This window comes from Panulirus ornatus, chromosome 23, assembly GCF_036320965.1.
Source record: "Panulirus ornatus isolate Po-2019 chromosome 23, ASM3632096v1, whole genome shotgun sequence".
In the NCBI taxonomy this organism is placed as follows: Eukaryota; Metazoa; Arthropoda; class Malacostraca; order Decapoda; family Palinuridae; genus Panulirus; species Panulirus ornatus.
In genome coordinates, this window is record NC_092246.1 from 22,022,596 (window position 1) to 22,049,093 (window position 26,498).

The window sequence follows — 26,498 nt, forward strand, 5'->3', positions numbered from 1 at the left end:
TCATTAATCGGCTGACATTAATTGGTATCTGTATATGGTTTCATACATCTAAACAAAGAGAGAAATAATGTTCATTACATGAAGCTGGTAACTGACGTTTCTAGGAGCTGCCGGGCAAAATGTCGTACAGGATTCTTTAGTCGCAGTTCATGTGTTAAATTCCTAGTGCTTAGGTGGCCGGCGAGGGAGATCGAAGGGAGAAACACTCATTCTGTAATATTGAAAGAAAGTGATTTGTTATAAATCAAGAAGAGAGAACAGTTGATATACTTAGAGAGGAAGTTGTGACATCCATTTCAGCATTTCCGTCAGTTGAAAAGGTAAGACAACATTTCATTAATTTTCTTTATCAAAGAAAGAAACTAGTTTCATCTTTACAGTTTGATGTAGTTCTTAGGCATCATTTTTATTTTTGCCTGGGAACACATTTTTATAATGATCTAAGTTTTTATATTAACAAATACTTTGTTCTTTCACGCTATTTTGTTGTATACGCTGTCAAAATCGTAGAATTCCCACAAACTCATTATTGTACAGAATGAACTCGTGCAAAGTTTTTTCAAGTCCTTTTTATGTATCAATTTCGTTTTCGGTAATATGCATAAAATTGTTTTGTGTGAAGAAACAGGGCGTCACCTGCGTGTGATGACGGTGACAGCCACCACCCGATCGAAGGAACGAGTCGGTCTCTGAGTCCCTAGCTTTTGTTACCTTCCTCCCAGCGCCCTGCCGTCCACACAGGCCACCTTGTCCCTCCTGGCACCCTGCCGCCCACCCATGGCCACATTAAGCGCTCGATCACGCATCCTGATCACATAGAGGCCCACCGGTGTAGAATTATCCAGTGTTCACGTTCAGCAAGCTTTCTAACACCCTGGTCATCTAAGACACCCTATCACCCATCCTGTTCATTCCTAGTAACCTGTCACGCGCTTTTCACCGCCATGACCCAACATCTTAGCAGCCTTCATCGCTTGATATCACCGTGTCACATTCTGCAATGCCATACACCAAGGTGACTTATCTTCCTGTCACACACTGCTCATCTCCATTACCCTCATATACTCTGGTCATCCCATCACCCATATACTTCCCCATTACTCTTCTAGCATTCTGCCACACTCACGCCTCATACCCAGCACCCAGCCACGTACCCTGGTCATACCCATCACCCTGTCACACACCCTAGTCATGTCCACCACCCTTTAAACACACCCTCTCCATATCCAGCACCTTGTCATACACCGTGGTCATATCCTTTACCCTGCCACACACCTCGCTCATACCCAGTACCCTTCCACACACCTCGCTCATACCCAGTACCCTACCACACACTTTGCTCATACCCAGTACCCTGCCACACACCTCGCTCACACCCAGTACCCAGCCACACACCTCGCTCACACCCAATACCCAGCCACACACCCTGTTTAAACATATTCAGCACCCTTTCCCACACCTTTGTCATATCCTGCACTCTGCTAATTTCTTTGGCTACCAGGAGGACCTAAATATACCGTTACAGTTAACAGAAAAGTGGCTATTGAAGTATGACAAAAAAATGTGTTGAACATGGAAAAGGCAAACAGAAGGGTCAGAGTTAAACGAGTTTCTAATTAATTAGAGAGGTGGTAACACTCATTGTAAGAATGATCCATGCACGTCCAGGTGTAACACTAGAACCAGAATGGAGTTCCTGGGACCTCCTGTTGACTACAGTGTAGAATAGTTACTGGAGATGTGATGATAACAATGTTAGTTATTGTTGATGGAATGATAAATGCGTGAAATTATCTAATAAAAATATATGAAAAAAAAAATATACTAAGTTTTCATGGCCTAAGGTGGAATTTTCTTAACGGGTTAGATTAGGTTCCAGTGGGAGATGGGTTGATTAGAAAGGGTAGTGAGTGGTGGGATGAAGAAGTAAGAGTATTAGTGAAAGAGAAGAGAGAGGCATTTGGACGATTTTTGCAGGGAAAAAATGCAATTGAGTGGGAGATGTATAAAAGAAAGAGACAGGAGGTCAAGAGAAAGGTGCAAGAGGTGAAAAAAAGGGCAAATGAGAGTTGGGGTGAGAGAGTATCATTAAATTTTAGGGAGAATAAAAAGATGTTCTGGAAGGAGGTAAATAAAGTGCGTAAGACAAGGGAGCAAATGGGAACTTCAGTGAAGGGCGCAAATGGGGAGGTGATAACAAGTAGTGGTGATGTGAGAAGGAGATGGAGTGAGTATTTTGAAGGTTTGTTGAATGTGTTTGATGATAGAGTGGCAGATATAGGGTGTTTTGGTCGAGGTGGTGTGCAAAGTGAGAGGGTTAGGGAAAATGATTTGGTAAACAGAGAAGAGGTAGTAAAAGCTTTGCGGAAGATGAAAGCCGGCAAGGCAGCAGGTTTGGATGGTATTGCAGTGGAATTTATTAAAAAAGGGGGTGACTGTATTGTTGACTGGTTGGTAAGGTTATTTAATGTATGTATGACTCATGGTGAGGTGCCTGAGGATTGGCGGAATGCGTGCATAGTGCCATTGTACAAAGGCAAAGGGGATAAGAGTGAGTGCTCAAATTACAGAGGTATAAGTCTGTTGAGTATTCCTGGTAAATTATATGGGAGGGTATTGATTGAGAGGGTGAAGGCATGTACAGAGCATCAGATTGGGGAAGAGCAGTGTGGTTTCAGAAGTGGTAGAGGATGTGTGGATCAGGTGTTTGCTTTGAAGAATGTATGTGAGAAATACTTAGAAAAGCAAATGGATTTGTATGTAGCATTTATGGATCTGGAGAAGGCATATGATAGAGTTGATAGAGATGCTCTGTGGAAGGTATTAAGAACATATGGTGTGGGAGGCAAGTTGTTAGAAGCAGTGAAAAGTTTTTATCGAGGATGTAAGGCATGTGTACGTGTAGGAAGAGAGGAAAGTGATTGGTTCTCAGTGAATGTAGGTTTGCGGCAGGGGTGTGTGATGTCTCCATGGTTGTTTAATTTGTTTATGGATGGGGTGGTTAGGGAGGTGAATGCAAGAGTTTTGGAAAGAGGGGCAAGTATGAAGTCTGTTGGGGATGAGAGAGCTTGGGAAGTGAGTCAGTTGTTGTTCGCTGATGATACAGCGCTGGTGGCTGATTCATGTGAGAAACTGCAGAAGCTGGTGACTGAGTTTGGTAAAGTGTGTGAAAGAAGAAAGCTGAGAGTAAATGTGAATAAGAGCAAGGTTATTAGGTACAGTAGGGTTGAGGGTCAAGTCAATTGGGAGGTGAGTTTGAATGGAGAAAAACTGGAGGAAGTAAAGTGTTTTAGATATCTGGGAGGGGATCTGGCAGCGGATGGAACCATGGAAGCGGAAGTGGATCATAGGGTGGGGGAGGGGGCGAAAATTCTGGGAGCCTTGAAGAATGTGTGGAAGTCGAGAACATTATCTCGGAAAGCAAAAATGGGTATGTTTGAAGGAATAGTGGTTCCAACAATGTTGTATGGTTGCGAGGCGTGGGCTATGGATAGAGTGGTGCGCAGGAGGATGGATGTGCTGGAAATGAGATGTTTGAGGACAATGTGTGGTGTGAGGTGGTTTGATCGAGTAAGTAACGTAAGGGTAAGAGAGATGTGTGGAAATAAAAAGAGCGTGGTTGAGAGAGCAGAAGAGGGTGTTTTGAAATGGTTTGGGCACATGGAGAGAATGAGTGAGGAAAGGTTGACCAAGAGGATATATGTGTCGGAGGTGGAGGGAACGAGGAGAAGAGGGAGACCAAATTGGAGGTGGAAAGATGGAGTGAAAAAGATTTTGTGTGATCGGGGCCTGAACATGCAGGAGGGTGAAAGGAGGGCAAGGAATAGAGTGAATTGGAGCGATGTGGTATACCGGGGTTGACGTGCTGTCAGTGGGTTGAATCAGGGCATGTGAAGCGTCTGGGGTAAACCATGGAAAGCTGTGTAGGTATGTATATTTGCGTGTGTGGACGTATGTATATACATGTGTATGGGGGTGGGTTGGGCCATTTCTTTCGTCTGTTTCCTTGCGCTACCTCGCAAACGCGGGAGACAGCGACAAAGCAAAAAATAAAAAAAAAAAATTAGGTTCCAAACTGAACTATTGCGCAAGGGATATAACTCAAATCCATAATACTTTCCAGTTCCTGAGGTGTTGGAAAACAATAATAAAGTAGATACAGTAACCATCTAAACCCAATTCAACAGATTAGCCTCAGAAATGATTGACTCTTCATCAGCTAATAACGGCAAGTATCTAAGAAGCCATCTCCCGTCCTAGTTCGTACATGACTATTAGGCATAATTAAAACAGTAAATCGCTTTATAAACAGTAAAGTTAAGGGAAAAAGTTCAAAAATATTGCAGTAAGCATCTCTGGCTAGGAGAGACGCTGTCTGCAACCAGAACCCTGTGGTTTCCGTGTGGGCGGTATGAACAAGGGGAATCAACTTGATCACACGCGATATTTCGTATTCGTTTGCAGTCATGCAAGTGACTCAGAAAAGGTGGTCACGTGGAGACTACAGCAACCAGAACCATACGAAGGAAAAAAAAAAAAAAAAAATTGTTAGGTAAGCAAAGATAACATTAAATATTCACACAGATGTAGAATTGAAATCCATTGAGTAGCATGCAGACTAGGATAGGGTGCGGTTGCAAGGGAAATTAAAGTATTTGCATTCAAGTCAGCCATACATCTTTTCACCTACCTCTAAACATAGCTTTTGATCGTAACATCAGTATGCTTAAATTAACGTTTGGTAACGATTATATATATATATATATATATATATATATATATATATATATATATATATATATATATATATATATATATATATCTGTAAATGGGTTATTATAAAAGGATGTCCTACATGGCCACGATTACAATAACTTGTATGTGACTCAGCTCCATGTAGGTAATTGACCAGACTCACTTCTTCCATGATTCCATTTGCTGCCATGTCCACTCCTACGGAACTAGAATACTTCGCTCCCTCCAAATTTTATCTAGTCAAACTCACAAACCTCAACTAACATGTTCATTTTTCCAGGTAAACCTTATAACCGTACTTTTAATTCTCATTTTCTCTCAACTTCTTCCTTTCACACACTCACAGACTCAGATACCAAGTTCTGCAGTCTCCCACTCGAATCTATCATCAGCAAATAACTTTCCCTCTTCCCAGGCCCCCTCAGCCCTTACCGACTGCATACTCGCCCCTTATGTCCAAGACCTTTGCATTTACCTCCCTCATCAACCCATCCATAATCATTTTAAACAGCCATGGTGACTTCATGCACCTCTTAGCCAGACCAACCTTCACCTGGAACCACTCATTTTCCTCGCTACCTACTCCTACACGTCTTAAACTGCTTCAAAAAGCTGTCCTCCTACACCAGGGATATTCAGTTACTGTAGGAGTAGGGCTGGATTATGAAACTCAATTTGGTGGAAGGGCCATTGAACATGTGCGCTGGTACGAGTGTACACATAAATGTAGCTACATGCACATTGGTGCGGGCAACAGTACATTTCATTCAACTTATTATTACAATTGATCACATGTTTCATTTAGCTGATCAATACAGATAGTCACAGTAAAAATCTATTTATGTAAAATTTCGAAAGTACTTAAGTAAACGAATTTCATGAATTTATTTTCATTCTGATTCCGTCAAAAAGCCAATGAAAAACCACTTAAGAACCATATTTGGCCCGCGGGCCACCAATTGAAAAGCCGTGCCCTACACTATGTATTTGCAAGACGTCCCTGAAACAAGGCATCGTTATCGTCCCTATCATATGCCCTCTCTAGATCTATCGATGACACATACAAGGCTCTTAGTTTCTATAAGTTTTTCTTACATACAGTCTTCAAAACCAACACCTGATCCTCACATTTTGTATCACTCCTGAGACCACATTGCTCCTCCCAAGTCCGATGATCTGTACGTTTCACCCTCTCCTATACAGCTTACTAAGTACACTCAACAACGTACACCTCCGTAGCTTGAACTCTTACCTTTGTCCCCTGAGCTTTTATACAATGGCACTATACATACATTTCATCAATCCTCAAGCACCTCACCATGATCCGTACATTCACTGAAAATCCTAATCAACCAATCAGCAACACATCCACCCCATTTCTTAAAATAATCAACTGCAATATCATCCAATCCAGCCACCTTATGGGGGGAACTAATTGGACATTAAAGAATGGAGTGAAAGACTTTGAGCAGTCGGAGTCTAAACATGCAGGAGGGTGAAAGGCATGCATGTGATACAGTGAATTGTAACAATGTGGTGTACAGGGGTCAACGTGCTGTCAGTGGATTGAACCAGGGCATGCGAAGAGTCCAGGATAAACCATGGAAAGGTCTGGGGGCCTGGTTGTGGATAGGGAACTGTGGTTTCGGTGCATTACTCAGGAAGTTAGGGAATGGGTGTGAGTGGATTTTTCCTTTCTCCGTCTGTTCTAGGTGCTACCTCACTACCACAGGAATAAGTAAGAAAAAAAGGGTATATGTGTCAGAGGTGGAGGGAACGAGGAGAAGTGGGAGACCAAATTGGAGGTGTAAGGATGGAGTGAAAAAGATTTTGAGCGATCGGGGCCTGAACATGCTGGAGGGTGAGAGGAGTGCAAGGAATAGAGTGAATTGGAACGATGTGGTATACCGGGGTCGACGTGCTCTCAATGGATTGAACCAAGGCATGTGAAGTGTCTGGGGTAAACCATAGAAATTTTTGTAGGGGCCAGGATGTGGAACGGGAGCTGTGGTTTCGATACATTATACATGACAGCTAGAGACTGAGTGTGAACGAATGTGGCCTTTGTTGTCTTTTCCTAGTGCTACCTCGCGCGCTTGCGTGGAGAGGGGGTTGGTTGTCATTTCATGTGTGACGGGGTGGCAACGAGAATGAATAAAGGCAGCTAGTATGAATTTTTTTTTTTTTTCTCTCCAAAAGAAGGAACAGAGAAGGGGGCCAGGTGAGGATTTTCCCTCTAAGGCCCAGTCCTCTGTTCTTAACGCTACCTCGCAAACGCGGGAAATGGCGAATCGTATGAAAAAAAAAAAAAAGTATGAATTATGTACCTGTGTATATGTGTGTATATATATATATATATATATATATATATATATATATATATATATATATATATATACGTTGAAATATATAGGTATGTATGTATATGTGCGTGTGTGGACGTGTATGTACATATGTGTGTTGGGCCATTCTTTCGTCTGTTTCCTTGCGGACGTGGGAGACCGACAAAGTATAATAAATGAATAAATTATATATATATATATATATATATATATATATATATATATATATATATATTTTTTTTTTTTTTTTTTTTTCTTTATACTATTCGCCATTTCCCGCGATAGCGAGGTAGCGTTAAGAACAGAGGACGGGGCCTTTGAGGGAATATCCTCACCTGGCCCTCTTCTCTGTTCCTTCTTTTGGAAAATAATAATAAAAAAAAAAAAAAAACGAGACGGGAGGATTTCCAGCCCCCCGCTCCCTTCCCTTTAAGTCGCCTTCTACGACACGCAGGGAATACGTGGGAAGTATTCTTTCTCCCCTATCCCCAGGGAAATATATATATATATATATATATATATATATATATATATATATATATATATATATAGTGAGTGTGTGTGTGTGTGTGAGTGTGTGTGTGTGTGTGTGTGTGTGTCTGTGTCACTGTACTCTGCCTGTATGTATGCCTGCATTAGGTTACAGTTCACAACGGTGTATTAGGTTGTGGGAAATGGGCAGGCCCCAGGGGTCAGTGATTTAGGGGGCCCCAAAAAATGAGATCATACTTTTCTTAAACTGTCCTAGGGCCTGATAGATAGGGTTCCTTGAAAATAAGATAATCCAATTTTTTCTGTATTATTTCAGTGCCTGATAGTCCGAGGAGCCCTGAAAGTGAGATCTGGCATTTCTCAAATAATCATTGCTTTTATGATTTAATCATTACATTGAATTATCAGAAAGTTGGAAACAGGCATGGCTTACATACTTTTAAATAGATAAGTATATACCATATGTTTCCTACATTTTTTCGGCCTAGGGCTCCCCGGATCATTATTATACCTCTGACATTGCATGGGAGTCACCACTGGGGGAAGTCATATCACTGCCAATCAATGAAAAGGAGTACAGTCTCATAGAGGGACTTCTCACTCCAAAGGAGTCTGTTATTTCCTTATTACTGATTGCAGTGCAGTAAAAGGGGTCCTTGGGTTACATGATTAAATTCTATTTATGTGCTATATGCACAAGAAAAATGTCCCATGTTTATCAGTTTCTAATAAAACACATACTGTTTTCAGGATGAGTGGTCAGAACAAAACTCACATACCTCTCCTACAACGGTTTTCTAGAGGAGCTCATAGACACAAGAAGAAACCTGCAAAAGATGGAGCTCGTAAGTGGCTTGTCAGTTTAGTTATGATTTTGTTTTCAAAAGGGTTGCCTTGGTGTTACATAATATCAAACAAGATTTAAAATTTCCTACCAGAACAAGTCAGTGCAAAATAGTTCACCACAGTAGGGATATACATATATATTTTTTGCCATGTGGGTGTATGTATATAGTGTGTATATGTTTAAATGCCTATTAACACTTCATAGGAGAAAATTTTTATCTTGCATACATTTTATTCTTTCATCCATTTACAGACAACTCCAAATGTATTATTTATCTTTTAATGAATATTAACCTATCAACAGTTCATAGGTTTTCAGTGTTGTGGAAGCTTACTTGATATAAGCCTGGGTCACTGCATGAAGCTGAACATAAAAGGTCATGTGATAAAAAAAGCAAAACCTAAAATTCTTAATGCATTCATACGTCATATTTGCTTGTGAAATGATGCATTACTAATGAAAGTATTCAAAATACTAGAAGAAAGGAAAGCAGTAGTGAAAGGAGTCTGTTTGATTTTTGTTGCATGCTTTGATAGTATTAAAATACTCATGTTTGATATATATATTGTATTAAGCAGTAGAAGTGGGATAATGGTAGAATATTCCCTGGGTTATGATAAACCTAATCTTTGCTCTTACAGATGTCCTATCTTAATCAACACAGTGATAATTTGATTGAATGCTTCTTTGCAGATGTGGTAATCATAGAAGATAGTTCTTCACATCCTAGGAGGCAAAACCGACACTATGAAAGAGCCATTTCTATCAGGGAACGTTATGACAGGTGTTTCTGAAATGCTTCCGGTTCCTTTGTTCCTTTGCATGATAACATAATAGTTGATGCTTCAGACATTTGTTCAGGGCATGCTAGTTGTTTTTGCATTATGAAAAAAAGACATAACTTTTGATTGATGGAGAAATTAGATATCTCTTAACAGAATGACTACTGCATATAACTTTATGTAAAGAGTTCCCTCATGGCATATTTTGAACTTTGAACTATTACATAGTTGCAATATTACTTTAGTAATTTTTCACTTTTGTGGAAGCACTATTTTTCCAGTTTTTATATGATTAGAAACTTTACAGGGCAATTGCTTTAACGTTAGAAATGTGAGTTTTGATGAATAAAACAGTCTCTCTCTATGGCTGTGTACTCTGAGCTTGAGATTCTCTAAGATCCTTACCCTTACCTCCTTGTAAGGTTAATGCCTAATTCTTTTAACAAAGTTGTCACCCTAGTGGTGGTTACCTTTTGTTTAGAGACAAGTTTTTTGAAGTAGTTGCATTCTTCTAGTTAGTAAAGGGAGTAAGGTATCCTTCAAATACAAGTGGAAAATTTTGGACCAAAACTGTTGGAAAATATTCATCCATACTGGTGGCTCAGCAACTATAGTGAAATTAGTTCCAAAATGATTAAGACAGCCAAAATAGCACCTCATAATCTTCTCAAATCTTGGCATGTCCTGCTTTTTATGATCTTTTCTGAATCATGTCAACATTATTGTATCTCTCATGCTTCCATATTTTTTTTGTTTCTTATGTACCAATTGTCATTATACTTCATAATATAAACAATATGGTATTTATTTCTTTCACAGGGTTGGTGACACAAACAATGCCCGCAAATATACAGAGGAACTCCTCCAGAAAGTTGAAGACAATGACTATGATGCTTGCCAAGGTTTGCTTGAGAAACATGCTGATGTTAATGTTCAGGATGAAGAGACTAATTCAACAGCCCTGCACATAGCAGCCAAGAATGATTTTCATGATATTCTTGAACTTCTCCTTGATAAGGGTGCTGACTGTAATGCACAAGACAGGACTGAACAGTCTCCATTACACCTTGCAGCAACTAAGGGCCACTCCTTTATCTGTGAAAAACTTTTTGAATGTAACAATTTGAAGGTAAACATAATTAACAAAACTAATGATACTCCACTCCACCATGCAGCAAAAGAAGGACGAATAGATATATGCAGTATGATACTGAAACATCCAGATATTAATGTGAATGTTAAGAATAAAAGAGGAATGTCTCCATTACATCTTGCTGCTCTGGAAAATCATTATAAAGTAGTGCAGCTTTTGATGGACAATGGTGCAGATTGGAAACTGCAGGACAAGAATTTTCATTTGCCATTACACTATGCAGCCCAGAAGGGCTTTCCAGAGACCTGTGAGGTTCTTATGTCTAACTGCATTGATGCTGACAAAGAAAAACAGCTGAAAGTTGCTTTGAAAGATGGGAAAACCCCACTCATGTTGGCAGCAAAGGGTGGTCATCACTACTGCTGTGCAAAATTGACAAACACAAACATCAATGCAAAAGACAAGGAGGGTAACACTGCTTTGCATTATGCTGCTATTGGAGGGTTTGAAAATACAGTTGCAGAACTTCTTGACATGGGATCTCAACCAAATACACAAAATAAGATGGGAATTGCTCCTATTCTTGAAGTATCAGGTAAAAAGAGAGTTGGCTGCTTAAGAATTCTTGTAGAAAAAGGTGCTAAGCTGAGTGTAACAGATAAAAAGAATAAAACTGTCTTACATTATGCAGCTGAGAAAAATGCAGAAGAATGCCTTAAATATCTATTGTCTGTTCCTACTATAAAAGCACTTCTGGACAAAAAAGATGATAATGACTGTGCCCCGCTTCATGCTGCTATCAAACGAGAAGCTGTGGAATGTGCTCATATCCTGCTTGAAAATGGTGCGTCACCAGTGGACTCATGCATTGGAGGAATGACACCTCTTCATTTGGCAGCAGATAAAGGATATACTAGTATCTGTGAAATACTACTTGCAAGAAGTGAAGTGCAAGTTAGTCAGGAGAATGAAACAAAGGCTACACCACTTCATTTGGCAGCTCTACGTGGGTCAACAGATGTATGTCAGATGCTCTTACGAAAAGGAGCTCGCTTAACAGCAGTAGATAAAAATGGCCATACAGCTCTCCATATTGCATCTGCAAAAGGACACATTGGTGTGGTGAGGTTTCTTTGTAAAAAAGGTGTACCTCAGCGGGCCAAAGATGATACTGGCTCTACAGCTTTACATCATGCAGCATATGCAGGGTCATTAGAGTGTTGTAAGGCACTGGTTGCAAATGCCAAGGCTACATGTTGTGAATTAGATCAAAATGGGCACTTACCTTTGGACAGAGCTTTTGAAAAGAAACATGATAATGTGTTTAAATTTCTTCTCACGCATCTGCCCTACAAGGAGACCCAAGAAGATAGGATGTTGTGTCTACATAAATACATGCACACAGTATTGTGTGAAAACAGGGTGTAAGTAATTCAGTATTAGTTAAAGGTGTTTATTTATGTATTCACATGCAGAATCAGTTGTGTTGATAAAAAATAAATGTCACCTAAATGTAGCTTGTGAAACTGATAAAAACCATAACCTTAGAATAATACTAGTATTATTGACAGAACTGCTGCTGAAGCCATCATTGATAGTTCGTGGTGGCAAGCTGGTTTCACAGGAGAAAATGGGCATCACTGTCAGAACTTCAGGATGCTTGTAATACATCATCCAAGCCTTGCTATGAAAGTTCAGGACAAGTGTATCAATTGCTCAGATTCAGATCCATGTGTAACTTATGACTTCAGATTTTTTGAAGACAACTACTATATTCCAACAGGTATTCAAACTGTGTTCCTCTGTAGGTCTTGGAAGCATTCTCAGATTTACAATAATAAAATATCAAAAATATTTTATCTGATACGAGTAATCTATCTCATATGAATTATTAATTTCATCAGCGATTGGGAAGATTGCTAAAAGTCCATTTGAAGAGAAAGATGGGGCATTGTCTCAAAATGCACGACAGTTCATCACAGATGGCTTAGAATGGAAGAATAATCATCCTCTGTCATTAATGGTTTCTCACAACCGGCACCAGTTACTTCATCACTGTCTAACCAATGCATGGCTCCTTCACAAGTGGGAGTCATATATCTACATGATCTTCCTTATCCTCCTAATGCTGGAGGTACTCTTTGTTACCTGTTTGATTATCTTCATGGGTATTGTTGAGTAAGTAACCACCTGATCATCATCAGCTTCCTTGTTCTTGCAAGTTTATGTGTTTTCATGTCTTGTAATGTAGTTTCATCCTATCATATGTTGTTTGGTTTGCTTTATCCTTTGGATGTTGAGTAAAGTACTGTTGGGAGCAGCTGAGTGAGTGTGTTAGCAGTTTTGATGCACAAGACTGGGTTATAGTGATGGGTGATTTGAATGCAAAGGTGAGTAAAGTAGCAGTTGAGGAAATAACTGATGTACATGGGGCGTTCAGTGTTGTAAATGGAAATGGCGAGGAGCTTGTAGATTTGTGTGCTGAAAAACGACTGGTGATTGGGAATACCTGGTTTAAAAAGAGAGATGTCCATAAGTATATGTATGTTAAGTAGGAGAGATGGCCAGAGAGCGTTATTGGATTATGTGTTAATTGATAATTGATAAGCACGGGAAAGAGAGACTTTTGGATGTTAATGTACTGAGAGGTGCAACTGGAGGGATGTCTGATCATTATCCTGTGGAGGCGAAGGTGAAGATTTGTAGTGGTTTCCAGAAAAGCAGAGAAAATGTTGGGGTGAAGAGAGTGGTGAGAGTAAGTGAGCTTGGGAAGGAGACTTGTGTGAGGAAGTATCAGGAGAGACTGAGTGCAGAATGGAAAAAGGTGAGAGCATAGGACATAAGAGGAGTGGGGGAGGAGTAGGATGTATCTAGGGAAGCAGTGATGGCTTGCGCAAAAGATGCTTGTGGCATGAGAAGCGTGGGAGGTGGGCAGATTAGAAAGGGTAGTGAGTGGTGGGATGAAGAAGTAAGATTATTAGTGAAAGAGAAGAGAGAGGCATTTGGATGATTTTTGCTGGGAAAAAGTGCAAATGACTGGGAGATGTTTAAAAGAAAGAGGCAGGAGGTCAAGAGAAAGGTGCAAAAAGTGAAAGAGAGGGCAAAAGAGAGTTGGGGTGAGAGAGTATCATTAAATTTTGGGGAGAATAAAAAGATGTTTTAGAGGGAGGTAAATAAAGTGCGTAAGACAAGAGAACAAATGGGAACATCGATGGAGGGGGCTAATGGGGAGGTGATAATAAGTAGTGGTGATGTGAGAAGGAGATGGAGTGAGTATTTTGAAGGTTTGTTGAATGTGTTAGATGATAAGAGTGCAGATATAGGGTGTTTTGGTCGAGGTGGTGTGTGAAGTGAGAGGGTTAGGGAGAATGATTTGGTAAACAGAGGAGAGGTAGTAAAAGCTTCGCAGAAGATGAAAGCCGGCAGGGCAGTGGCTTTGGTTGGTATTGCAGTGGAATTTATTTAAAAAGGGATGACTGTGTTGTAGACTGGTTGGTAAGGATATGAAATGTATGTATGACTCATGGTGAGGTGCCTGAGGATTGGCAGAATGCATGCATAGTGCCATTGTACAAAGCAAAGGGGATAAAGGTGAGTGCTCAAATTACAGAGGTATAAGTTTGTTGAGTATTCCTGGGAAATCATATGGGAGGGTATTGATTGAGAGGGTAAAGGCATGTACAGAGCATCAGATTGGGGAAGAGCAGTGTGGTTTCAGAAGTGGTAGAGGATGTGTGGATCAGGTGTTTGCTTTGAAGAGTGTATGTGAGAAATACTTGGAAAAGCAAATGGATTTGTATGTAGCATTTATGGATCTTGAGAAGGCATATGATAGAGTTGATAGAGATGCTCTGTGGAAGGTCTTAAGAATACATGGTGTGGGAGGCAAGTTGTTAGAAGCAGTGAAAAGTTTTTATCGAGGATGTAAGGTATGTGTACGAGTAGGAAGAGAGGAAAGTGATTGGTTCTCAGTGAATGTTGGTTTGCGGCAGGGGTGCGTAATGTCTCTATGGTTGTTTGATTTGTTTATGGATGGGGTTGTTAGGGAGGTGAATGCAAGAGTTCTGGAGAGTGAGGCAAGTATGCAGTCTGTTGTGGATGAGAGAGCTTGGGAAGTGGGTCAGTTGTTATTCGCTGATGATACAGCACTAGTGGCTGATTCGGGGGAGAAACTGCAGAAGCTGGTGACTGGGTTTGGTATACTGTGTGAAAGAAGAAAGCTGAGAGTAAATGTGAATAAGAGCAAGGTTATTATGTACAGTAGGGTTGAGGGACAAGTCAATTGGGAGGTAAGTTTGAATGGAGAAAAACTGGAGGAAGTGAAGTGTTTTAGATATCTGGGAGTGGATTTGGCAGAGGATGGAACCATGGAAGCGGAAGTGAGTCACAGGGTGGGGGAGGGGGCGAAAGTTCTGGGAGCGTTGAAAAATGTGTGGAAGGTGAGAACATTATCTCGGAAAGGAAAAATGGGTATGTTTGAAGGAATAGTGGTTCCAACAATGCTATATGGTTGTGAGGCATGGGCTATAGATAGAACTGTGCAGAGGAGGGTGGATGTGTTGGAAATGAGGTGTTTAAGGACAATATGCGGTGTGAGGTGGTTTGACCGAGTAAGTAATGAAAGGGTAAAAGAGATGTGGGGTAATAAAATGAGTGTGGTTGAGAGAGCAGAAGAGAGTGTTTTGAAATGGTTTGGTCACATGGAGAGAATGAGTGAGGGAAGATTGACAAAGAGGATATATGCGTCAGAGGTGGAGGGAACGAGAAGTGGGAGACCAAATTGGAGGTGGAAAGATGGAGTGAAAAAGATTTTGAGCCATCGGGGCCTGAACATGCAGGAGGGTGAAAGGCGTGCAAGGAATAGAGTGAATTGGAACGATGTGGTATACTGGGGTCGATGTGCAGTTAATGGATTGAACCAAGGCATGTGAAGCATCTGAGGTAAACCATGGAAAGTTCTGTGAGGCCTAGATGTCGAAAGGGAGCTATGGTTTTGGTGCATTATACATGACAGCTAGAGACTGAGTGTGAACGAATGTGGCCTTTGTTGTCTTTTCCTCGCGCTACCTTGCGCACATGCGGCGGGAGGGGGTTGTCATTTCATGTGTGGTGGGGTGGCGACGGGAATGAATAAGGGCAGACAGTATGAATTATGTACATGTGTCTATGTATATGTCTGTGTGGGTGTATATATATGTATACGTTGAGATGTATAGGTATGTATATGTGCGTGTGTGGATGAGTATGTGGGTGGGTTGGGCCATTCTTTCGTCTGTTTCCTTGTGCTACCTCACTAACACGGGAGACAGCGACAAAGTATAATAAATGATAAATAAATAATTATATATTTTATCCCTGGGGATAAGGGAGATAGAATACTTCCCACGTATTCCCTGAGTGTCGTAGAAGGCTACTAAAAGGGGAGGGAGCGGGGGGTTGGAAATCCTCCCCTTTCGTTTTTAATTTTCCAAAAGAAGGAACAGAGAAGGAGGCCAAGTGAGGATATTCCCTTAAAGGCTCAGTCCTCTGTTCTTAACGCTACCTTGCTAATGCGGAAAATGGCAAATAATATGGGAAAAAAAATATATATATATATATATATATATATATATATATATATATATATATATTTTTTTTTTTTTCATACTATTCGCCATTTCCCGCGATAGCGAGGTAGCGTTAAGAACAGAGGACTGGGCCTTTGAGGAAATATCCTCACCTGGCCCCCTTCTCTGTTCTTTCTTTTGGAAAATAAAAAAAAAAAATGAGAGGGGAGGATTTCCAGCCCCCCGCTCCCTTCCCTTTTAGTCGCCTTCTACGACACGCAGGGAATATATATATATATATATTTTTTTTTTTTTCTTTTTTTGCTTTGTCGCTGTCTCCCGCAGTTGCGAGGTAGCGCACGGAAACAGACGAAAGAATTGCCCAATCCACCCCCATACACATGTATATACATACACGTTCACACACGCAAATATACATACCCATACATCTCAATGTACACACACACACACATATATATATATCATTATAATTATTATTTTGCTTCGTCGCTGTCTCCCGCGTTTGCGAGGTAGCGCAAGGAAACAGACGAAAGAAATGGCCCAACCCACCCCCATACACATGTATATACATAAACGTCCACACACGCAAATATACATACCTATACATCTGAATGTACACATATATATACACACACAGACACATACATATATACCCACGCACACAATTCACACTGTCTGCCTTTATTCATTCCCATCGCCACCTCGCCACACATGGAATACCATCCCCCTCCGCCCCTCATGTGTGCGAAGTAGCGCTAGGAAAAGACAACAAAGGCCCCATTCGTTCACACTCAGTCTCTAGCTGTCATGCAATAATGCCCTGAAACCACAGCTCCCTTTCCACATCCAGGCCCCAAACAACTTTCCATGGTTTACCCCAGACGCTTCACATGCCCTGATTCAATCCACTGACAGCACGTCAACTCCGGCATACCACATCGATCCAATTCACTCTATTCCTTGCCCGCCTTTCACCCTCCTGCATGTTCAGGCCCCGATCACTCAAAATCTTTATCACTCCATTTTTCCACCTCCAATTTGGCCTCCCACTTCTCCTCGTTCCCTCCACCTCCGACACATATATCCTCTTGGTCAATCTTTCCTCACTCATTCTCTTCATGTGCCCAGACCATTTCAAAACACCCTCTTCTGCTCTCTCAACCACGCTCTTTTTATTTCCACACATCTCTCTTACCCTTACATTACTTACTCGATCAAACCACCTCACACCACACATTGTCCTCAAACATCTCATTTCCAGCACATCCACCCTCCTGCGCACAACTCTATCCATAGCCCACGCCTCGTAACCATACAACATTGTTGGAACCACTATTCCTTCAAACATACCCATTTTTGCTTTCCGAGATAATGTTCTCAACTTCCACACATTCTTCAAGGCTCCCAGGATTTTCGCCCCCTCCCCCACCCTATGATTCACTTCCGCTTCCATGGTTCCATCTGCTGCCAGATCCACTGCCAGATATCTAAAACACTTTACTTCCTCCAGTTTTTCTCCATTCAAACTTACCTCCCAATTGACTTGACCCTTAACCCTACTGTACCTAATAACCTTGCTCTTATTCACATTTACTCTTAACTTTCTTCTTTCACACACTTAACCAAACTACATATATATATATATATATATATATATATATATATATATATATATATATATATATATATATATATATATATCCCTGGGTGCATATGCACCTGGGCATGAGAAGAAAGATCATGAGAGGCAAGTGTTTTGGGAGCAGCTGAATGAGTGTGTTAGTGGTTTTGATGCACGAGACTGGGTTATAGTGATGGGTGATTTGAATGCAAAGGTGAGTAATGTGGCAGTTGAGGGAATAATTGGTATACATGGGGTGTTCAGTGTTGTAAATGGAAATGGTGAAGAGCTTGTAGATTTATGTGCTGAAAAAGGACTGGTGATTGGGAATACCTGGTTTAAAAAGCGAGATATACATTAGTATACGTATGTAAGTAGGAGAGATGGCCAGAGAGCGTTATTGGATTACGTGTTAATTGACAGGCGTGCGAAAGAGAGACTTTTGGATGTTAATGTGCTGAGAGGTGCAACTGGAGGGATGTCTGATCATTATCTTGTGGAGGCTAAGGTGAAGATTTGTATGGGTTTTCAGAGAAGGAGAGTGAATGTTGGGGTGAAGAGGGTGGTGAGAGTAAGTGAGCTTGGGAAGGAGACTTGTGTGAGGAAGTACCAGGAGAGACTGAGTACAGAATGGAAAAAGGTGAGAACAATGGAAGTAAGGGGAGTGGGGGAGGAATGGGATGTATTTAGGGAATCAGTGATGGATTGCGCAAAAGATGCTTGTGGCATGAGAAGAGTGGGAGGTGGGTTGATTAGAAAGGGTAGTGAGTGGTGGGATGAAGAAGTAAGATTATTAGTGAAAGAGAAGAGAGCGGCATTTGGACAATTTTTGCAGGGAAAAAATGCAATTGAGTTGGAGATGTATAAAAGAGACAGGAGGTCAAGAGAAAGGTGCAAGAGGTGAAAAAGAGGGCAAATGAGAGTTGGGGTGAGAGAGTATCATTAAATTTTAGGGAGAATAAAAAGATGTTCTGGAAGGAGGTAAATAAAGTGCGTAAGACAAGGGAGCAAATGGGAACTTCAGTGAAGGGCGCAAATGGGGAGGTGATAACAAGTAGTGGTGATGTGAGAAGATGGAGTGAGTATTTTGAAGGTTTGTTGAATGTGTTTGATGATAGAGTGGCAGATATAGGGTGTTTTGGTCGAGGTGGTGTGCAAAGTGAGAGGGTTAGGGAAAATGATTTGGTAAACAGAGAAGAGGTAGTAAAAGCTTTGCGGAAGATGAAAGCCGGCAAGGCAGCAGGTTTGGATTGTATTGCAGTGGAATTTATTAAAAAAGGGGGTGACTGTATTATTGACTGGTTGGTAAGGTTATTTAATGTATGTATGACTCATGGTGAGGTGCCTGAGGATTGGTGGAATACATGCATAGTGCCATTGTACAAAGGCAAAGGGGATAAGAGTGAGTGCTCAAATTACAGAGGTATAAGTTTGTTGAGTATTCCTGGTAAATTATATGGGAGGGTATTGATTGAGAGGGTGAAGGCATGTACAGAGCATCAGATTGGGGAAGAGCAGTGTGGTTTCAGAAGTGGTAGAGGATGTGTGGATCAGGTGTTTGCTTTGAAGAATGTATGTGAGAAATACTTAGAAAAGCAAATGGATTTGTATGTAGCATTTATGGATCTGGAGAAGGCATATGATAGAGTTGATAGAGATGCTCTGTGGAAGGTATTAAGAATATATGGTATGGGAGGCAAGTTGTTAGAAGCAGTGAAAAGTTTTTATCAAGGATGTAAGGCATGTGTACGTGTAGGAAGAGAGGAAAGTGATTGGTTCTCAGTGAATGTAGGTTTGCGGCAGGGGTGTGTGATATCTCCATGGTTGTTTAATTTGTTTATGGATGGGGTTGTTAGGGAGGTGAATGCAAGAGCTTTGGAAAGAGGGGCAAGTATGAAGTGTGTTGGGGATGAGAGAGCTTGGGAAGTGAGTCAGTTGTTGTTCGCTGATGATACAGCGCTGGTGGCTGATTCATGTGAGAAACTGCAGAAGCTGGTGACTGAGTTTGGTAAAGTGTGTGAAAGAAGAAAGTTAAGAGTAAATGTGAATAAGAGTAAGGTTATTAGGTACAGTAGGGTTGAGGGTCAAGTCAGTTGGGAGGTAAGTTTGAATGGAGAAAAACTGGAGGAAGAAAAGTGTTTTAGATATCTGGGAGTGGATCTGGCAGCGGATGGAACCATGGAAGCGGAAGTGGATCATAGGGTGGGGGAGGGGGCGAAAATTCTGGGAGCCTTGAAGAATGTGTGGAAGTCGAGAACATTATCTCGGAAAGCAAAAATGGGATATGTTTGAAGGAATAGTGGTTCCAACAATGTTGTTTGGCTGCGAGGCGTGGGCTATGGATAGAGTTGTGCGCAGGAGGATGGATGTGCTGGAAATGAGATGTTTGAGGACAATGTGTGGTGTGAGGTGGTTTGATCGAGTAAGTAACGAAAGGGTAAGAGAGATGTGTGGAAATAAAAAGAGCGTGGTTGAGAGAGCAGAAGAGGGTGTTTTGAAATGGTTTGGGCACATGGAGAGAATGAGTGAGGAAAGATTGACCAAGAGGATATATGTGTTGGAGGTGGAGGGAACGAGGAGAAGTGGGAGACGAAATTGGAGGTGGAAAGATGGAGTGAAAAAGATTTTGTGTGATCGGGGCCTGAACATGCAGGAGGGTGAAAGGAGGGCAAGGAATAGAGTGAATTGGATCGATGTGGTATACCGGGGTTGACGTGCTGTCAGTGGGTTGAATCAGGGCATGTGAAGCGCCTGGGGTAAACTAAGGAAAGCTGTGTAGGTATGTATATTTGCGTGTGTGGACGTATGTATATACATGTGTATGGGGGTGGGTTGGGCCATTTATTTCGTATGTTTCCTTGCGCTACCTCGCAAACGCGGGAGACAGCGACAAAAAAAAAAAAAAACACGTTTAAAATTTCATCAGTTTTTAAACCTGACAGCATACATGTTAATTTTGATCAGAAATTCCTGTTTCATAATCCTTTGATATGTCTGATAATCAGCACTGATAAAATAGTTAGATGAAGTTATTTATGTTATTTAATTTTTACAGTAACTGGAATCACATACAAGCAAGATGCAACTTTAACAGAGAGCAGTTTTGTAGTGTATCAGAGGTATACAAGTACACTTCTCTTAAACAACATAATCTGAGTGGGAATGCAGTGGCAGAAAATGATACAGAAGGCTTAGAAATTTTCTTTGATAATGCAACTATAATCAGATTTGGTGAATGTGATGGAGTCCCAGTGAAGCATGGACTTTGGTTGGCTCTGCTGATTACCACATTCATTGAACTACTCCTGGAATGCAACTTCATTTACACAGTAAGCTTGATGATTGAACATAAGTGCCTTGAGAAACTATTTTGCCTGAGTGATTTTGAAAATATATTATTTATTGTTGCCAGTATCATCAGGTATATATTCAAGAAGAAAATAAAGGGAGCATTCCCTCCAGGCAGCTGGTCATGTAATTATTATTCTACATGTTAAAATGTGTTATCTGGTCATGTTTTAACTATTGGCTTTCAAGGTTTGATTTAGTTCACTTCGTTGTTCACTACAATAATCCCTTCCAGTGCAATGAAACTCATTCTGACCACTGAGGAACTTAAAGTTTGTACATAGTTAAAAGTCTATTGGCTGGCCATTTATGGCAACCCTAACAAATGATAAGTCACTGTAACAGATTAAAAGCCTCAGTAACTTTCTATTAAGCATGGAGGATAGTTGCACACTTTTTTCTGGGACTTGTGCTATCTGATGTGTGAGTGCAGAGCCTGGTGCATCTGCTTGCCCCTCCTGCTCACCCCTTTGGGTGCATTTCACCATTCCCCACCCATATAGGTATTCTTACACTCTCAAAAATAAGGAGAGATCTGGATGAGCATACTAAATGCTCCAACCAGATACGGTTCTTTTTCTTTTGCCTTTTATATCCATTCTCTCAATTCAGAAAATCTTTGGAGTTATAGTTGGCCACTACATGAGTGTGATGGAAAGTTTTGATTTTTCCTCAATAAACTTGGCCAAGAAAATTAAAAAGCTACAGGTCCTTCCTTGCATGAAAATGTTCACATAACGTTTAAGCTATATGCTGGAATTTCAGTGGGCAGATTGAGCATTGCTTTCATGAACTTCACATTGCTAAAAGTATACCATTGAAAAATCCACCATTCTTTATCTTATATTAGCCAAGGAATATTTTATGCTCACAACACTGATTTAGAAACGTGTGATTCAAATAACAATGTGTAATACAAATTAAAGGGAACTTTCTTGGCAAATCATAAAACTGAAGAAAAATTTAGATTTCCATCCCTTTCCTGTCCAGCTGACTTAACCTCATTCACCACTTTTTCAGCACCTGCTAACTTGGCAAAGTCAGTTATTACTGTATTTGTTATGTTACCTAATGTTGCTATAATTTTCAGACTAAAGTTATTCAGTTTTACATACTCAGGTTTGCTAAAAATGGTATTCCCATGTGTCTTCTTATAATAGAGTTAATCAGAATTGATTTTGTATTCCCATGTGTCTTCTTATAATGGAGTTAATCAGAATTGATTTCGTACTGACAACTCATCAGTGTAACATTTTTCTTTCTTGCCAGTTAAAGAGGGAATATTTGAGTCTGGACAGTGTGATAAGGCTTTTGCGGGCAATCTTCACCATTTTTGTTTTGGTGCCAGGAGGGAGCTGTGAATTTCATCACTATATATTGGAAGTAAGTCATCAGGGAGGATTATTTTAAACTGTACTCTTGAATATAATGATCCAGTTATGACAGAATAATAGCAATGTAATACTTGCAATATCCAGTGGTAAGAACTGACATTTCTGGTAGGAAGAAAAAATAATTTTCCTATAATGCAGATCTAAAATTCAGACAATTGTTCCTTGTGCCTTCCAGGTTTGGCAGTGGCAGTTTGGCATTGTAGCCTTGCTAGTTGGATGTATGCACCTCATCAACATGCTCAACCAACTTCCCATGCTCTCAGTATTCATGCCAATTACTGACAGCTTTCTTAAGAGTTTCTTTAAAGTGCTCTTCTACATTGTAATGCTTGTGTTTATGTTTGCTTTTATCTTCCATCTGCTTTTGAGAGATCAAGCAGCCTTCTTAACAGTACCACAAGCCATGGTAAAAACAATTGTGTGGATGCTAGGTGATTTAGCTTATGATGATACTTTTCTTAGTGAAGAAGACCATCTCCTTTACCCAGTCATGGTGAACTGTCTCTTTGTGGTGTTTGTCACAACTATAGGTGGCTTTATTGTAAACCTAGTCATTGCACAGCCCTCTGAAAAACTTGATGATTTCCGAGAAAAGGCTGCTATTTATAGAGCAGTAAGTCGATGTAGATTGTTCCTTCGGTTAGATATTTGCTTTCCCTTCTTTTGGAAATACAAAACAAAAGGGACATTTGTTGAAGAGGTAACCAAAAGAAATGGTTACAGTATTCTCCCTAGAAAACTTTTGATGCTTGATAATAAGTTGGAGGAAGTAGAACCACCAAATCCCTTCCAGGTGCAACTTGAGGAACAAAATAAGCAAATTGCAGCATTATTGACTCTTCACATGGAACAAAGGGAAGAGTTACGAGATCTTAAGCATCTACTGAATGCCATTACTAAGACTTTACTAAAAGAAGGGGATTCTTAACTCAGATCCGGTTTCATGCTCATAAATCTTTAACAAAAAGATATAGAGTCCATTGTTGGTGCTAAACTTTCCTGCATATATTCCTTAACTTAAAATCTGCACAGTTTTGAAGATGACTGTCATATAAAATTTTACATTACTTATTGTCTCTTGTTGGTTAAACTTTTGTATGGATCATTGGTATGTAAATTTCTCACAATATATTAAGAAGGCATGAAACAATAGAATGCTCTGGAAATCAAAAAGTGAAGGTCAAAAGACAAAATGAAGAAATTTTGTAAGGAGGGGTGTAAAGTTGAGAAGCAGTGAAGGGCAATGAAAGCAGTTACTACAAAAAATGTCAATGGGCCACTCATCTGAATGGTAGGATATGTGGCAATAGACATAACATAAACATTTGACACTGTCCCCAACACATTCTCACCCCAAAAAAATTCTTGATGCCATCTTTCACAACACTGACAAAAATTTGTTGGCCAACTCCATAATTGGCTGCCATACCAGAGTCAGTTACAATGGCTTCATCTCTTAATCAAACTTGACAATGGTGCTCCCCATGGGGCTACTTTTCTCCAGCTCTCTTTCTACAAGACCTAACATTACCTCAGGCAACCCTCAACATGAAGGTCCTTTCGTGAACCCATTAAAGGTTGGGAGTATTTCATCAATACTGAACCCATTAAAAGGTGAGAGAATAGTGTCAGTAGAGAACCCATTTGTTAAAAGTTAAGAGTATGTGTCAGTAATGACAGATGCAAAAAAATAGATCTGAATGATATCCATATAACAAATGTAGATGTAAATATTATTGCAAATTCTGTTACTGGAATTTGAAACCATGCACATTATAAATACTGAAAGATTTATACACATATTAGAGCTTGTAATGGTATAATTATACTGTACTAAAATAAACTGGTTGCTAATTTTTTTTCAATGCGTCCAAAGATATTCAAGCAAAGTTGATGTCTGTTAATTTTTGAATATCTTGATGCCATCTTTCACAACACTGACAAAAAGTTGTTGGTCAACTCCATAATTGGCTGCCATACCAGAGTCAGTTACAATGGCTTCATCTCTTAATCAAACTCGACAATGGTGCTCCCCATGGGGCTACTTTTCTCCAGCTCTCTTTCTACAAGACCTAACATTACCTCAGGCAACCCTCAACATGAAGGTCCTTTCATATGTGGGGCTGAGTACGGTGTCAATAATGAACCCATTAAAGGTTGGGAGTATTTTATCAATACTGAATCCATTAAAAGGTGAGAGAATAGTGTAAGTAGTGAACCCATTTGTTAAAAGTTAAGAGTATGTGTCAGTAATGACAGATGAAAAAAAAATAAGTTTGAATGATATCCATATAACAAATGTAGATGTAAATATTATTGCAAATTCTTTTACTGGAATTTGTAACCATGCACATTATAAATATTGAAAGATTTATACACATATTAGAGCTTGTAATAGTATAATTATACTGTACTAAAATAAACTGGTTGCTAATTTTTTTCAATGCATCCAAAGATATTCAAGAAAAGTTGATGTCTGTTAATTTTTGAATATCTAGAGACTGAGTGTGAACCAACGTGGCCTTTGTTGTCTTTTCCTAGCGCAACCTTGTGTGCGCGCGGGGGGAGGGGTGCCATTTCATGTGTGGTGGGGTGGTGACGGGAATGGACGAAGGCAGGAAGTATGAATATGTACATGTGTATATATGTATATGTCTGTGTATGTATATGTATTTATATGTTGAAATGTATATGTGCGTATGTGGGCGTTTATGTATATACATGTGTATGTGGGTGGGTTGGGCCATTCTTTCGTCTGTTTCCTTGCGCTACCTCGCTAATGTGGGAGACAGTGACTAAATATAATGAAAAAAAGTTATTGAATACAGTGCAAAAAGATTTTCTTCTGTATTCCTTGAGGAATGAGAGAAAATATGTTAATTTTTGAATATCTAGATATTTTAATGTAATTATAGGTTTTTGAATAAACTGCAAAAGATTTTCATTTGTATTCTTTGAGGAATGAGAGAAGAGAGATCACTGTCTGTGAAGACAACAATGGGTATGTTTGATTGCATAGTGGTCCCACCAGTGTTATACAGATGTAAGGCATGGGCACAGATAACAAAGTACAAAATAAAGTGAATGTGCTAGAAAAAATGCCTGATGACAATATGTGATATGAGGAGGGTTGACTGAGAAGAATTGATTGAGTAAGATAAAGGTGTGGTAGTATAAGAAGTGTGTATGATACAGCTGAAGAGGGTGTGCTGGCATGATTTGGACATACATGTTAGAAGTGGTGGGAACAAGCACAAGGTGGAAATCAAGAAGGAGATGGAAGAATTGAGTGAAAACACTAAGTGTTCAAGGCCACAAATAGGAAGGTGTGAGGCATGCGAAGAAGAGAGCAAATTGGAACTAAGTGGCATACATGGGTCACTCTGCTGTTAATGGACTGAACCAGGGCACATAAAATATTCAAGGGAAATCATAGAAAGGTCTGTGGGGCTTGCTTGTGGGTGGAAGCCTGTGGTTTAAGTGCATTATACATGACAGCGAGAGAGTGTATGTGAACAAAATGGCTATTTCTTTGTCTCTTCCTGCCACTAACTTGCTAACGCAGGAAATGGTAAGAATAAAATTATTCTTTTTTCATAAAGAAATCTGAATATCAACAAGGCTTTGAGAATAAGGTATTGAAGTATATACACTTCACATCCCAGCATTTTGCAGGAGGTCCAGATTTTCAAAATAATTTCTTTTCTGAATAGGGATCATAGTGTATGTCTTAGAGGGTCTGCATTCCTAGTGTGGGTGAATGAAGCCTTCATGATTGCTGCCTTGTGAAATATACCCTTTTCTGTCCATTAAACTGGTGCTGGCTCTGACCCAAAAAAATCTCTACCACTCCTGAAACCACATTTTTGCCCCCTAATTTGGTGTTCTGTGCAAGTTACCAATCTTTCATACAACATACCTGGCAACTTGTGCATCTGTAATTTGAACTTTTATTTAAGTACTCCTTGCCTTTATGCCAATCCTGTCATCTAGCTTTGAGCCATACATACAAACCAATAAAAAAAAAAAAAAGTCGTCCCTTTTGTGAAAAATTCAAGTACTAACCCCTTTACTGCTGCTGCTTTACCACACTTCATCTTGTGCAGGTCCTTCACTTCATTCTCTCTTTTCATCCAACTATTTGCTCTATCTCACTTCACATACTTCCAAGTCCCAGGAACATCACATCCACTTTCATCTGACACATTCAGCAGTCCTTCAAAGTATTTCTTCACCATGTTCCACATCACTGAGGTA

The 26,498-nt window shown here is 40.1% G+C and overlaps 1 protein-coding gene across 1 annotated transcript; it reads left to right on the top strand.

The window, feature by feature from the left end:
• Window positions 1-25,181, top strand: LOC139756900 (transient receptor potential cation channel subfamily A member 1 homolog). The gene is made up of 9 exons (XM_071676802.1): window positions 1-320; window positions 8,340-8,434; window positions 9,130-9,220; window positions 10,038-11,735; window positions 11,883-12,094; window positions 12,216-12,489; window positions 20,555-20,828; window positions 22,117-22,230; window positions 22,417-25,181. Exons 2-9 carry the CDS (start codon window positions 8,341-8,343, stop codon window positions 23,167-23,169), a joined length of 3,510 nt encoding a protein of 1,169 aa, XP_071532903.1. The 5' UTR covers window positions 1-320; window position 8,340; the 3' UTR covers window positions 23,170-25,181.
• Window positions 25,182-26,498: the final 1,317 nt, after the last annotated feature.